The sequence below is a fragment of the Macaca thibetana genome, chromosome 1 (genome assembly GCF_024542745.1).
Source record: "Macaca thibetana thibetana isolate TM-01 chromosome 1, ASM2454274v1, whole genome shotgun sequence".
Classification (NCBI taxonomy): Eukaryota; Metazoa; Chordata; class Mammalia; order Primates; family Cercopithecidae; genus Macaca; species Macaca thibetana.
The window spans coordinates 113,029,052-113,043,528 of NC_065578.1; the positions used below are offsets into that span (position 1 = coordinate 113,029,052).

The 14,477-nt window shown below is 40.8% G+C and overlaps 1 protein-coding gene across 7 annotated transcripts in view; it reads right to left on the minus strand.

The window, feature by feature from the left end:
- The window catches only part of PHTF1 (putative homeodomain transcription factor 1), a 73,494-nt gene that overhangs the window by 22,347 nt on the left and 36,670 nt on the right, over positions 1-14,477 (minus strand). For 6 of the 7 annotated variants that reach the window (XR_007717585.1, XM_050747315.1, XM_050747347.1 and 3 more), the window contains 4 exons: positions 5,149-5,308; positions 4,103-4,276; positions 3,909-3,998; positions 2,080-2,301 (listed from right to left, as the gene is read on the minus strand). Coding sequence is in view for 6 of the 7 variants with exons in the window: in XM_050747315.1 (XP_050603272.1) it covers positions 2,080-2,301; positions 3,909-3,998; positions 4,103-4,276; positions 5,149-5,308 (646 nt within the window). In the remaining variant the exon portion in view is untranslated. Of the gene's footprint in view, positions 1-2,079; positions 2,302-3,908; positions 3,999-4,102; positions 4,277-5,148; positions 5,309-11,628; positions 12,856-14,477 lie in introns of those variants that run through there. The other variant, XM_050747363.1, reaches the window with a different exon arrangement.

Genomic DNA, 14,477 nt, shown 5'->3' on the forward strand with positions numbered 1-14,477 from the left:
GAACAGAGGCAACCCTACAGAAGTTACTGTAATAGCTTCTTATCTTATCCAGTTGAAATAAGATGATGGCCTGCACCAAGCAGGGTGACCACAGAGATGCAGGTATTTAGACAGCTGAATCAAAAGAATATAAGCGATTAAGGGTGGAAAGAATGGGGCCAGCTGGGCATGGCGGCTCATGCCTGTAGTCCCAGCACTTTCAGAGGCCGACGCGAGTGGATGACTTGAGGTCAGGAGTTCGAGACCAGCCTGGCCAACATGGCAAAACCCCATCTCTACTAAAAATACAAAAATTAGCCAGGTGTGGTGGTGGGCAGCAGGCGCCTGTAATCCTAGCTACTCAGGAGGCTGAGGCAGGAGAATCACTTGAGCCTGGAAGGCGGAGGTTACAGTGAGCTGAAATTGTGCTACTATACTCCAGCCCGGGTGACAGAGTAAGACTTCATCTAAAAAAAAAAAGGGGGGGGGGTCAAGAATGACTCCAAGCTTTTTGACTTGGGTGGGTAGTATAGTATTAAGAAACACAGGGAATAAAAGAATAATAGGCTAGGTGAACAGGATTGGAAAATGATTTATTGCATTTGACATGGTGAGTTTACCACACTCAATTATTCTTATATATGTCTTAAAATTATACTGCAAATCTCAAAGGAGGGGAGTGCTAAAGAGATCAAGATCATCATGATGCTATGCATAACTACTGAAAGCAATGTAATTTAGATGAATCTTCAGACTGAATGCAAAAAATATTTAGCCTCACTGCAAAATCAGAAAAAGCAGCATAAAATTTTAATGAGAGCCAGGTATGGTGGCTCACCCCTGTAATCCCAACACTTTGTGAGGCTAAGGTGGGAGGACTGTTTGAACCCAGAAGTTCAAGACCAGCCTAAGCAAGATAGTGCGACCCTATCTCTACAAAAAATTTAAAAATTAGCCAAGCACGGTGGCTAATCAGGAGGCTGAGGTGGGAGGATCACTTGAGCTGGGGAGGTTAAGGCTACAGTGAGTCATGATTGCACCACTGCACTCCAGCCTGGGCAACAGAGTGAGCTCTGTCTCAAAAAAAAAAAAAAAAAAACTTTAATGAGAAAATTTACATTGTTTCTGGTTCATTTTTTAAAAATTATATACATTTAATGAAGTGATTTTTTAAATGAAAATGTATCATCTAAATCAATGGTATCTTTGAATCAAGAAAATTTGATAATTAAGCAAATATGTATCCATCATTCACTATTTGCAAGTCAATGTGGAAATATTTAGCCTAAAGAACAAAAACCTAAGAATCATAACAATCATTGACATTAAGCAACTGAAAGGTTGATATGAGAACTATTTCTTCATCATTCAATCTACCCAGAAGTGGAATAAGCTGTATCATTAAATAACAAGCACTCCAGCTCCAGAAGTATTTAAGAAGAGGCCAACTGATCATCTGATGGAGACATTAATAATAATGCTAACAGTTATTGGGTATTTACTCTTGCCAGGTATTATGCTATGTACTTTATCTTATTAGCTATTTCACACTATTCCTAAGAAGTAGGAACTATTATCACCACACAACAGATGGTAAAAAATTTACACAGATATAGAATGAATCTCTACATTGGTTGGAAGGTTGAAATACCTTCTAATGACTGATTTTATGACATTAATATAAAACCTGAAATTAAAAGCATTATTTATTTTATGCACTATTCAAAAAGCAAGCAGTACCATTTCCTAGTAATTCATATGTAACACTGTGATGTTCATGAAAATATAAGGTATATTTTCTGTATACAAACTTTACTCATACAAAATACAAAATACACGTTAAGGGCCATTCTAAGGAAAATAATAAGAAAAAGTAATATAAAAAAAAATTTAGGTTAGGTAACTCTAGATTACTTCTCCCTGAATTCTAATCCCAACATCTTCACTTACAGGCTATGCTCAATTTCCTCACCTCTAAACTGGGGATAATAATAGTATCTACCCTACAGGATTATTGTAAAGTTAAATGAGATAACAGAATGCCTGACATACAGTAAGAACACAATAAATACTAGCTATTCTTATCATGCCTGCACAGACCTGCTGAAAAACATCCTCTTTGGGGTCACGTTTGGTCCCTGAGTGAAGGGTATTCACATGAACCCCCTCACTGTCACTGGTGACAGATGACCGGCACTCTGGGCCATGTAGCAGGTCGTCCCATAACATATCCTCAGTCTCCGAGTCATGGCGGGTGCTTTCTGAGTCTCTTCTTGACATGTTGAGGCTTCGAGAGCCACCACTCACACCAGATCTAGAGCCCTTTAAAGGAAAACAAAAAGGAAAAAATTTTCTTCATCTTTAAAAATAATTATATGTGAAATAAAATTAAAACAAGTTATCTACAGCAATGGATTGAAAGCCTTCAAAAGTCAATCACCATGAATTCATTTTTTCACAGGGCTTCACATAACAATAATGCTTTCTTATTTTTTGATACAGGGTCACACTCTGTCACCCAGGCTGGAGTGCAGTGGCATTATCATAGCCCACTGCAACCTCAAACTCTTGGGCTCAAGCGATCCTCCTGCCTCAGCCTCCTGAGTAGCTGGCACTACAGGTGCATACCATCACACCCGGATACACACACACACACACACACACACACACAAATATATATATATATATATATATTTTTTTTTTTTTTTTGTAAAGAGGGGGTCTCATTTTGTTGCCCAGGCTGGTCTCAGACTCCTGGTCTCAAGCTATCCACCCACCTCAACCTCTCAAAGTGTTGAGATTACAGGCATGAGCCACCATGTCTGGCCAATAATAGATTTTAGTATTTAAATGTTAAACTCTGATGTCTCTAGCAAGCAGGACTCCCTCTAAGAAGCTATTGCCAAGTTACAGAACTGTTCAACTAAGGTGTTCTGGGAAGGGAGTGATTCCTATAAGCACACCAAGATGACCAACTCAATTGGCTTAGCTGAGCTTTTTGACACACACAAAATGTCCCCAACTCTAAATATTGTGAACTTCACTACAGACTTACTCAGCTCCAAAATGTTAAAGGATAATCAGGCAAAGAAAAGTAAAAACATAAATATGAAAGTTATTCCATGATCACAATTGCCTTGTTAATCAAAACAAAAGAAAAACCACACCACCACCATCTACTCTGCTCACCTCTGACTTACAATTTTCCAAATAATATAATATGCCCTTTAGCTCTCATGATGAGATTTACTACTCCCATCTTTTCAGAACTCCTTTCTCAAAAATCTGTCTTCATCAGTGTCAATCCAATTTATGATGTTTAAAAATAAACCTCATATTCCAAGTGAATATTTAATAATCTCATAATTCAGGGATTAAGTAACCTCTTTCTGGGCATCATCTGTGATACTTTTAAGCTCAGGGTCAATATAGAAAAATATTCTTTTGGTTGGGCGCGGTGGCTCAAACCTGTAATCCCAGCACTTTGGGAAGCCGAGACGGGCGGATCACGAGGTCAGGAGATCGAGACCATCCTGGCTAACACGGTGAAACCCCGTCTCTACTAAAAATACAAAAAACTAGCCGGGCAAGGTGGCGGGCGCCTGTAGTCCCAGCTACTCGGGAGGCTGAGGCAGGAGAATGGCGTGAACCCGGGAGGCGGAGCTTGCAGTGATCTGAGATCCGGCCACTGCACTCCAGCCTGGGCGACAGAGTAAGACTCCGTCTCAAAAAAAAAAAAAAAAAAGAAAATATTCTTTCTAGGTATGTAGTCATTAAAAGCTGCCAGATAAGGAGATAGATAATTGGAGACAAGGAAAGGGTTGGCAAATATTAATGTAAACGCAACTTTAGGGCAACCAATAACAAAAGGAATGGATAAAGTTATTACACTCAAAAATATACCTTGATTTCTCAAAGGGATACTTTACCTGGCTAAAGGCTGCTGATTCAAATTCTGATTCAGCTAGACTATCTGAATCCCGCACAATATGACACCACCTTGTAGTGGTTTTCTTTACCTGCCAAAAATCAAACCAACAAACAATAGGAAGATATGTTAAATGCTTTGTTACTAACTTCAATGATTTAGTCCTATACTTTCATAAACTAAAACAGAAATTACCTGAGAGTTTAGGTGCCTTGAAAGTATTGATTTTCTATTCTTAACTTCACAACCATTGTCACTTGAGGCCCCTTCCACACTCCTACGCAATAATATCATCTGTGTCCGTGCTTCACCATCTTCCTCACTTGACAGGTCATCAGACACCCCATTACCCAAACGCCTAAAAGCCTCCTACAAAGAGAACAGCAATATCTTCACAGGGGACAGCCCAAAATATTCTAATAAGCTGCATGTGTAAAAACAAAAAAATCATACAAACACTACCAAGCAGCAAAAGTAAACTAACCCAAAACTGAATAAATCCATATATTATTTAATCTCAATTAAGAAAAATATTAACTTGAAACTAAATATGCTAAATGAAGAGGCAGTGTTATGGAGTATTCAAAAACCAAAACTCAAGTCAAACTCTAAGCCTGAATCACAACTCTTCTACTTACTAGACACATAACCTTGAGCAATTTACTAAATCTGTCTGGAGCTGAGTTTCCTCATCTGAAAAGAAATGATAATAAAAGCATCTATTTCACAGATTTGTTGAAAATAAATGAGATAGGTTAGTATACGTAAAGTACTTAGAACAATGCCTGGTTATAGTAATGGCTCAATAATTATTAGACTAAATGCCACGATCTAACCAACAAGAAAACAGTTTAAAACTATAAAGTAAAAGCATATAGCTAGTTTTCGACATAGAGCAGACCATCTCTACCTAAACCTACAAAATAATTTCCCAAACTCTTACTATACTATCACTGCTTCTCTGGAATATGACACAGCACCCTCTTCACTAATCTGTTTATTAAATCTACTAGCCTACTGCTAAGGCTGGATAACTCGCAAAATTAATAACAAGTCTAGTACTAGAAATTTTAAGACTAAGTTCCAGTCTTCATGTGATAGCTTCTTTTCATATCCTGTGGTTTTACTTGTTAGGACAAATTTACAAACCTACTAGTATCTGTTTTATATCTCTAACAGAGTCTTAACAGGAAAATGTTACATGAGGAAAAAAAGGCTTGTTAAATCCATCTAAATCTTACCCTACGGCACTTTTCTCCATCTGAAAATTTTGCTTTCTCTCTTGTTTGCCACATTCTAATCTCTGGTCGACATTGTCTCTTCTTAATGATAGGACGGACACAACTTGGGTCATTGTCAGTTTCAGTCCCTTTGTTAGATATTAATTTTACTCTTTTAATCCTATTTTTTTTAAAAAAAAAAAAAAAAGGAAAAGAAGATTAGTTTTTTGAAAATAACACCTTTCATGAAACCACTTTCTTCTAAGGAATACGCTATATTATTCTGGAAATCAAGAAAATTCAAGAATCATATTTTTCAGGACTTTAGCTTGCTAAGTAAGGGTGTAGAATGACAAAATATTCAATCACAGACTCAGAATGTGAGTCTATTCTTCAAAGACTCAGGTCAATTAACTGAAAGGAAGCATATACTTTTCAGTGTTGCACAAAAGTAGGTTCATAGTCCTCTCCACATCTTCTCAAACACAATGCAACTCCTACCTTCTATCGTCTGTTACTGCCACTCCACTAGCCCAGCAGACTTAGGGTGCACATGACCTACTGAGACACCAGCTGAGTGGCCAGGGAGTGCTTGTGCCACCCCTACTGCAAAGCCAGGCAGTGTTGCTCACAGCCCAGGAAGAGACAGAAGAGTAAAAAGGACCAGCTCAGCCAGAGTAGAACAAGGGACCACAGTCCTGAGGCCCCCATTCCAGGACCTAACTTATGGACGACATTTCTAGACACACCTTGGACCAAAATGCAATCAGCACATTTGAAGGGAAGGATCCAGTCCCAGCAGGAGTCATCACCTGCTGACCAAAAAGCCCTTGGGCTCAAACAGTGGTAGCCAGGCAGTACTCACTGTGGGTCTTGGGTGAGACTCAGAGCCATACTGGCCTCAGGGAGTGACCCAGTATATTCCGAGCTGTGGTGGCTACAGGGAGAGACTCTTCCTGCTTGAGGAAAAGAGGGAAGAGTAAAGAGAACCCTGTCTTATAGGCAGGGTACGAGCTCAACCACAGTGGGGTAGAGCACCAAGTGTGCTCTTGAGGTCCCTGATTCTAGGCCATGGCTCCTGGATGGTATTTCTGGACCCACCCCGGACCAGAGGGGAGCACATTGCCCTGAAGGGAGATACCCAGGCCTATCAGCATTAACCGCAAGCTAACCAAAGAGCCCTTGGACCTTGAGTGAATATCAGCAACAGCCGTGCAGTACTTGCTGCAGGCCTGGGGCAGTGGTGGCCATGGGGAGAGATTCCTCTGCTTGAGGAAATGGGAGAGAGGAGTGGGGAGTTTGTCTTTTGGTTTGGGTGCGAGCTCAGCTGCCATAGAACACAGCGACAGGTAGATTCCTAAGGTTCTCAACGCCAGGCCCTGACAGCATCTCCAGATCTGCCCAGAGCCAGGGGTAACTTGCTGCCCTAAAAGGAAGGACATAAGCCTGGCTGAATTTGCCCTTGGGCTTTGAGTAAACATAGGTGGTAGACAGGCAAGTGGTCACCATGTGGACCTTGGGCAAGACCCAGTGCTGTGCTGGCTTCAGGCCTGCCCCAGGCCAGTCCCAGTATTAAAGGCCACAGGGGTGCTGTGTCACCCCCTCCTGGCTCCAAGCAGCTCAGCAAAGAGAGAGAGAGACTCCATTTGTTTGGGAGAAAGTTAGGGAAGAGAACAAGAGTCTCTGCCTGGTAATCCAGAGAATTCTCCCAGATCTGACCCAAGACCACCAAGGCGATCACCTCTACAAGTCTACAGCAGCTGTGGCATTACTGGGCTTAGGGTGCCCCCGAATGCAGATACAGCTGCAGTGACCAAAGACTTAGATCACAACACCCAATTCTCCTCAAATACTTGGAAAACCTTCCCAAGAAGGACAGGTACAAAGATGCCCAGACTGTGAAGACTACAATAAACATCTAACCACACAAGCGTCAAGACCATCGAAGAAAAAATGACCTCACCAAACCAACTAATAAGATATAATAAGTGACTAATTCTAGAGAGACAGAAATATACAACCTTAGAGACAGAAAATTCAAAATAGCTATTTTTGGCCAGGCACAATGGCTTATGCCTGTAATCCTAGCACTTTATGAGGCCAAGGGACAGGTGGATCACTTGAGCTAAGGAGTTCAAAACTAGCCTGGGCAACATGGCAAAACCTCATCTTTACAAAAAATAAAAAAATTAGCTGGGTGCAATGGCATGTGCCTGTAGTCCCAGCTACTTGGAAGGCTGAGGCAGGAGGATCACTTGAGCCTGGGAGGTGGAGACTGCAGTGAGCCGAGATTGCACCATTGAAAAAAAAAAAAAAAAAAAAAAAAAAAAAAAAGCTATTTTGAGGAAACTCAAAGAAATTCAAGAATACACAGAAGGAATTCAGAATCCTATCAGATAAATTTAACAAAGAGAGTGAAATAACTAAAAAAAAAAAAAAATCAAACAAATTCTGGAGCTGAAAAATGCAACTGAAGAATGCATCAGAGTTTCTTAACAGCAGAATTAATCAAGCAGAAGAAAGAATTAGTGAGCTTGAAGACAGATTATTTAAAAATACAGAAGATACGAAAGAAAAAAGAATAAAAAAGACTGAACACACCTAAAAATTCTGGAAAATAGCCTCAAAACAGCAAATCTAAGAGTTACTGACCTTAAAGAGGAGGTAGAGAGAGAGATAGGAGTACAAAGTTTATTCAAAGGGATACTAACAGAAAAGTTCCCAAATCTAGAGTAAGATACCAATATTCAAGTACAAGAAGGTCATACAATACCAAACAGATTTAACCCAAAGAAGAATACCTCAAGGCACTTAACAATCAAACCCTCACAGATCAAGGATAAAGAAAGGATCCTGAAAGCAACAAGAGAAAAGAAACAAATAGCATACAAAGATGCTCCAATATGTCTGGTAGCAGACTTCTCAGTGCAAACTTTATAGGCTAGGAGAGAGTGGTATGACATATTTATTTACTTATTTCTTTTTACTTTTTTTTTTTAAGATGGGGATTTCAGTTGCCCAGGCTGGAGTTCACTGTCATGACAGCTCACTACCACCTCAACGTCCTTGGCTCAGGTGATCTTCTTGTCTCAACCTCCAGCATAGCTGGAACCACAGGCACATGTCACCATACCCAGCTAATTTTTTATTCTTATTTTTGTAGAGATTGGGTCTCCCTAATGTTGCCCAGGTTGGTCTCGAACTTCTGGCCTCAAGCAATCCTCCCATCTTGGCCTCCCAAAGTGCTGGGATTATAGGCATGAGCCACTATGTGCAGCCAGTCTGACATATTTAAACTGCTAAAGGAAAAACCTTTTTATCCTAGAATAGTATTATCCAGCAAAAATAAACTTCAAACAAGAAGGAAAAATAAAGATATCCCCAGAAAAAAACAAAAGCTGAAGGATTTCATCAACAACAGACCTGCCTACAAGAAATGCAAAAGAGAGTTCTTCAAATTGAAAGAAAAGACATTAATGAGCAATAAGCAATCATCTGAAGGTAGAAAACTCATTAGTAAGTACACAATAAAGACAGAATATTATAACCCTGTAATTGTCATGTGTAAACTATTCATATCTTCAATAGAAAGACTAAAAGATGAACCAATTTAAAAGAATACTACATTCCAAGACATAGACAGTACAATAAGATATAAATACAAACAACAAAAAGTTAAAAAGCAAGGGAACAGAATGAAAGTGTACAGTTTTTATTACTTTTCTCTTTGCTGGTTTATGAGTTTGTTTGCTTGTTTATGCAATCAGTGTCATCAGTTTAAAAATAATAGGTTATAAAATATTATTTGCAAGCCTCAATGTAACCCCAAATTTAAAAAAAATAACAGATACACAAAAAAATAAAAAGAAATAAATTTTAAAATACCACTAGAGAAAATCACCTTCACTAAGAGGAAGACGAGAAAGAAAGAAAGAAAAGAAGATCACAAATGAACCAGAAAACAACTAACAAAGTGGCAAGAGTAAGTCCTTACTTATCAATAATGGCATGGAATGTAAATGAACTAAACTTTCTAATCAAAAGACATAGAGTGGCTTAATGAAATAAAAAAACAAAATCCATGATCTGTTACCTACAAGAAACAAACTTTACCTATAAACATACACACAGGCTGAAAATAAGGCAATGGAAAAAGTTATTCCATGCCAATAGAAACTAAAAATTAGCAGGAGTAGTATATTAGTCCATTTTCACGTTGCTGATGAAGACATACCCAAGATTGGGAAGAAAAAGAGATTTAACTGGACTTACAGCTCCACATGGCTGAGAAGGCCCCTCAGAATCATGGTGGGAGGTAAAAGGCACTTCTTACATGGTGGTGGCAAGAGAAAATGAGGAAGAAGCAAAAGCGGAAACCCCTGATAAACCCATCAGATCTTGTGAGACTTATTCACTATCACAAGAACAGCATGGGAAAGACCAGTCCCCATGACTCAATTACCCTCCCCAGGCCCCTCCCACAACCCACTGGAATTCTGGGAGATACAATTCAAGTTGAGATTTGGGTGGGGACACAGCCAAACCATATCATTCTGCTCCTTGCCTCTCCAAACTTCATGTCCTCACATTTTAAAACCAATCATGCCTTCCCAATACTCCCCCAAAGTCTTAACTCATTTCAACATTAACCCAAAAGTCTAGCGTCCAAAATCTCATCTGAGACAAGGCAAGTCCCTTCAACCTATGAGCCTGTAAAATCAAAAGCAGGCTAGTTACTTCCTAGATACAATGGGGATACAAGTATTGGGAAATACAGACATTCCAAATGGGAGAAATTGGCCAAAACAAAGGGGTTACAGGGCCCTTGCAAGTCCAAAATCCAGTGAGGCAATCGAATTTTAAAGCTCCAAAATGATCTCCTTTGACTCCAGGTCTCACATCCAGGTCATGCTGATGCAAAAGGTGGGTTCACATGGTCTTGGGCAGCTCTGTCCTTGTGGCTTTGCAGGGTAAAGCCTCCCTCCTGGCTGCTTTCACAGGCTGGTGTTGAGTGTCTGGGGCTTTTCTAGGAGCACAGTGTAAGCTGTTGGCGGATTTACCATTCTGGGGTCTGGAGGATGGTGGCCTTCTTCTCACAGCTCCACTAGGCGGTGCCCCAGTAGGGACTCTGTGTGGGGGCTCTGACCCCACCTTTCCCCTTCCACACTGCCCTCACAGAGGTTCTCCATAAGGGTCCCGCCACTGCAGCAAACTATTGACTGGGCATCCATCTTCTGAAATCTAGGCAGAGGTTCCCAAACCTCAATTCTTGACTTCTGTGCACCTGCAGACTCAACACCACGTGGAAGCTCAAGGTTTGGAGCTTCTACCCTCTGAAGCCATAGCCTGAGCTGTACATTGGCCCCTTTCAGCCATGGCTGGAGCAACTGGGACACAGGACACCAAGTCCCAAGGCTGCACACAGCATGAGGACCCTGGGTCCAGACCATGAACCACTTCTTCCTCCTAGGCCTCCAGGCCTATGATGGGAGGGGCTACCATAAAAGTGTCTGACATGGCCTGGAAACATTTTCCCCATTGCTTGGGGATTAATGTTGGGCTCCTTGCTACTTATGCAAATTTCTATAGCCAGTTTGAATTTCTCCCCCAAAAATGGGTTTTTCTCTTCTTCTTTTTTTTTTTTTTGAGACAGAGTCTCGTTCTGTCGCCCAGGCTGGAGTGCAGTGGCGTGATCTCAGCTCACTGCAAACTCCGCCTCTTGGGTTCAAGCAACTCTCCTACCTCAGCCTTCCAGGTAGCTGGGATTACAGGCACCCACCATCACGTCTGGCTAATTTTTGTATTTTTTTAGTAGAGACGGGGTTTCACCATGTTGGCCAGGTTCGTCTTGAACTCCTGACCTCAGGTGATCTGCCCACCTTGGCCTCCCAAAGTGCTGGGATTACAGGCATGAGCCACCATGCCCGGCCTGGGTTTTTCTTTTCTATTGCACAGTCAGGGTGCAAATTTTCCAAACTTTTATGCTCTGCTTCCCTTATATAACCGAATGCCTTTAGCCACACCCAAATCACCTCTTTAATGCTTTGCTGCTTCAATTTTTTTTCCGCCAGATACCCTAAATCATCTATCTTAAGTTCAAAGTTCCACAAATCCCTAAGGCAAGGGTAAAATGCCACCAGTCTCTTTGCTAAAACATAACAAGAGTCACCTTTTCTTCAGTTCCCAACAAGTTCCTCATCTCCATTTGTTACCACCTCAGCCTGGATCTTATTGTTCATATCACTATCAGCATTTCTGTCAAAGCCATTCAACAAATCTCTAGGAGGTTCCAAACTTTCCCACATTTTCATGTCTTCTTCTGAGCACTCCAAACTGTTCCAACCTTTGCCTGTAACCCAGTTCCAAAGTTGTTTCCACATTTTCAGGTATCTTTTCAGCAATGCCCCACTCTACTGGTACCAATTTACTGTATTAATTCATTTTCATGCTGCTGATAAAGACATACCTGAGACTGAGAAGAAGAGGTTTAACTGGACTTACAGTTCCACAAGGCTGGGGAGGCTTCAGAATCACAGCAGGAGGTGAAAGGCACTTCTTACATGGCGGCAGCAAGAGAAAATGAGGAAGAAGCAAAAAGCGGAAACTCCTGATAAACCCATCAGATCTTGTGAGACTTATTCACTATCACGAGACTAGCACAGGAAAGACCAGCCCCCATGATTCAATTACCTCCCCCTGGCTCCCTCCCGCAATACATGGGAATTCTGGGAAATATAATTCGAGTTGATATTTGGGTGGAGACACAGCCTAACCATATAAAGTAGCTATACTTATATCGGACAAAATAGATTTTAACTATAAAAAGAGTTAAAGAAGGTCATGATATAATGATAAAGGGGTCAATGCAGCAAGAGGACATAACAATTGTAAATATATATGCACCCAACACTGAAGCACCCAGATACATAAAGCGAATATCAACAAAAAAACATTGGACTTAATCTACACTACAGACCAAATAGACCTGATAGACATTTACTGAACATTTCACCTATCGGCTATGGAATACACATTTTTCTCCTCAGTGCATGAATCATTTTCAGGAATATACCATATTATAGCCACAAAACAAATCTTAAAACATTCCAGAAATTTAAAATTATATCAAGTATCACCAGAAGGGTACAGCATCCCCTGGCTGCTTTCACAGGCTGGTGTTGAGTGTCTGTGGCTTTTCCAGGCGCACAGTGCAAGCTATCAGTGGATTTACCATTCCGGGGTCTTGAAGACCATGGTCCGCTTCTCACAGCTCCACTAGGCAGTGCCCCAGTGGGGACTCTATGTGGGGGTGCCCATCCCACATTCCACATTCCCCTTCCACACTGCCCTAGCAAAGGTTTGCCATGAGTGCCCTGCCCTGGCAGCAAACTTCTGCCTGGACATCCAAGCATTTCCACACATCCTGTGAAATCTAGGCGGAGGTTCCCAAATCTCAATTCTTGACTTCTGTGCACCTCTACAAAAAATACAAAAAATTAGGGAGGGATGTGGTGGCACATGCCCATGGTCCCAGCTACATGGGGGGCTCACACACAAGAATCACTTGAACTGGGAAGCAGAGGTTGCACTGAGCCAAGATCACGCCACTGCACTGAAGCCTGGGCAACAGAGTGAGGCTCTGTCTCAAATATTAATAACAATAAGATAAAATGAGGCCGGGCGCGGTGGCTCAAGCCCGTAATCCCAGCACTTTGGGAGGCCGAGATGGGCGGATCACGAGTTCAGGAGATCGAGACCATCCTGGCTAACACGGTGAAACCCTGTCTCTACTGAAATACAAAAAAAATTAGCCGGGCGAGGTGGCGGGCGCCCGTACTCCCAGCTACTTGGGAGGCTGAGGCAGGAGAATGGCGTGAACCCGGGAGGCAGGGCTTGCAGTGAGCTGAGATCCGGCCACTGCACTCCAGCCTGGGCAACAGAGCTAGACTCCGTCTCAAAAAAAAAAATAAAAAAATAAAAATAAAAAATAAATAACAATAAGATAAAATGAAATAAATAAATAAAAAGATCATTCATCATGACCAAGTAGGGTTATACCAGGGATGCAAGGATGGTTCAACATACATACAAATCAATTAACGTGACACATCATACCAACAGAATGAAGGAAAAAACCATATAATCATTTCAAATGATGATGAAAAAGCATTTGATAAAATTCAATATCCCTTCATGATAATAATTCTCAAAAATCAGGGTACAGACGGAACATACTTCAAAAGAATAAAAGTCACATGACAGACCCACAGCTGGTATCATGCTGAATGAGGAAAAACTGAAAGCCTTTCCTCTAAGATCTGGAAAATGACAAGGATGCCCACTTTCATCACTGTTATTCAATATAGTACTAGAAGTCCTAGCTAGAGCAATCAGACAAGAGACAGAAATAAAAGGCATACAAATTGGAAAAGAAGAATTCAAATTACCTTTGTCTACAGATGATACGATCTTATATTTGGAAAAACCTAAAGATTCCACCAAAAAACTATCAGAACAGATAAATTCATTAAAGTTACAGGATATAAAATCAACATAAAAAATCAATAGCATTTCTACATGACAACAGCAAACAATTTAAAAAAGAAATCAAGAAAGTGATACGATTTCTAACAGTTACAAATAAACACCGAGCAATTAACTTAACCAAAGAAGTGAAAGATCTCTATAATGAAAACTATAAAACATTGATTTAAGAAATTGAAGAGAATGCAAAAAATATGGAAAGATATTCCATAGTTTATGAACTGGAAGAATCATTATTGTTAAAAATATCCATACTAACCAAAGCAATCTACAGATTCAATGCAATCCCTATAAAAATACCAATGACATTCTTCAAAGAAATAGAAAAAACAATCCTAAAACTTATACGGAATGGGCCAGGTGCAGTGGCTCACACCTGTAATCCCAGCACTTTGGGAGGCCAAGGTGGGCGGATCACCTGAGGTCAGGAGTTCGAGACCAGCCTGGCCAACATGGTGAAACCCTGTCTCTACTAAATTAGCCAGGCGTAGTGGTGGGTGCCTGTAATCCCAGCTATTTGGGAGGCTGAAGCAGGAGAATTGCTTGAACCTGCGAGGCAGAGGTTGTAATGAGCTGAGATCACACCATTTGCACTCTGGCCTGGGCAAAAGAAGATGACTTCGTCTCAAAAAAAAAAATAATAATAATAATAATAATAATATGGAATCACAAAAGACCCAAAATAACCAAAGATATCCTAAGTAAAAATAACAAAACTGAAGGAATCACATCACCTGACTTCAAATTGTACTACAGCACTATAGTAACCAAAGGAGCACGGTAGTGGCATAAAAACACATAGGCCA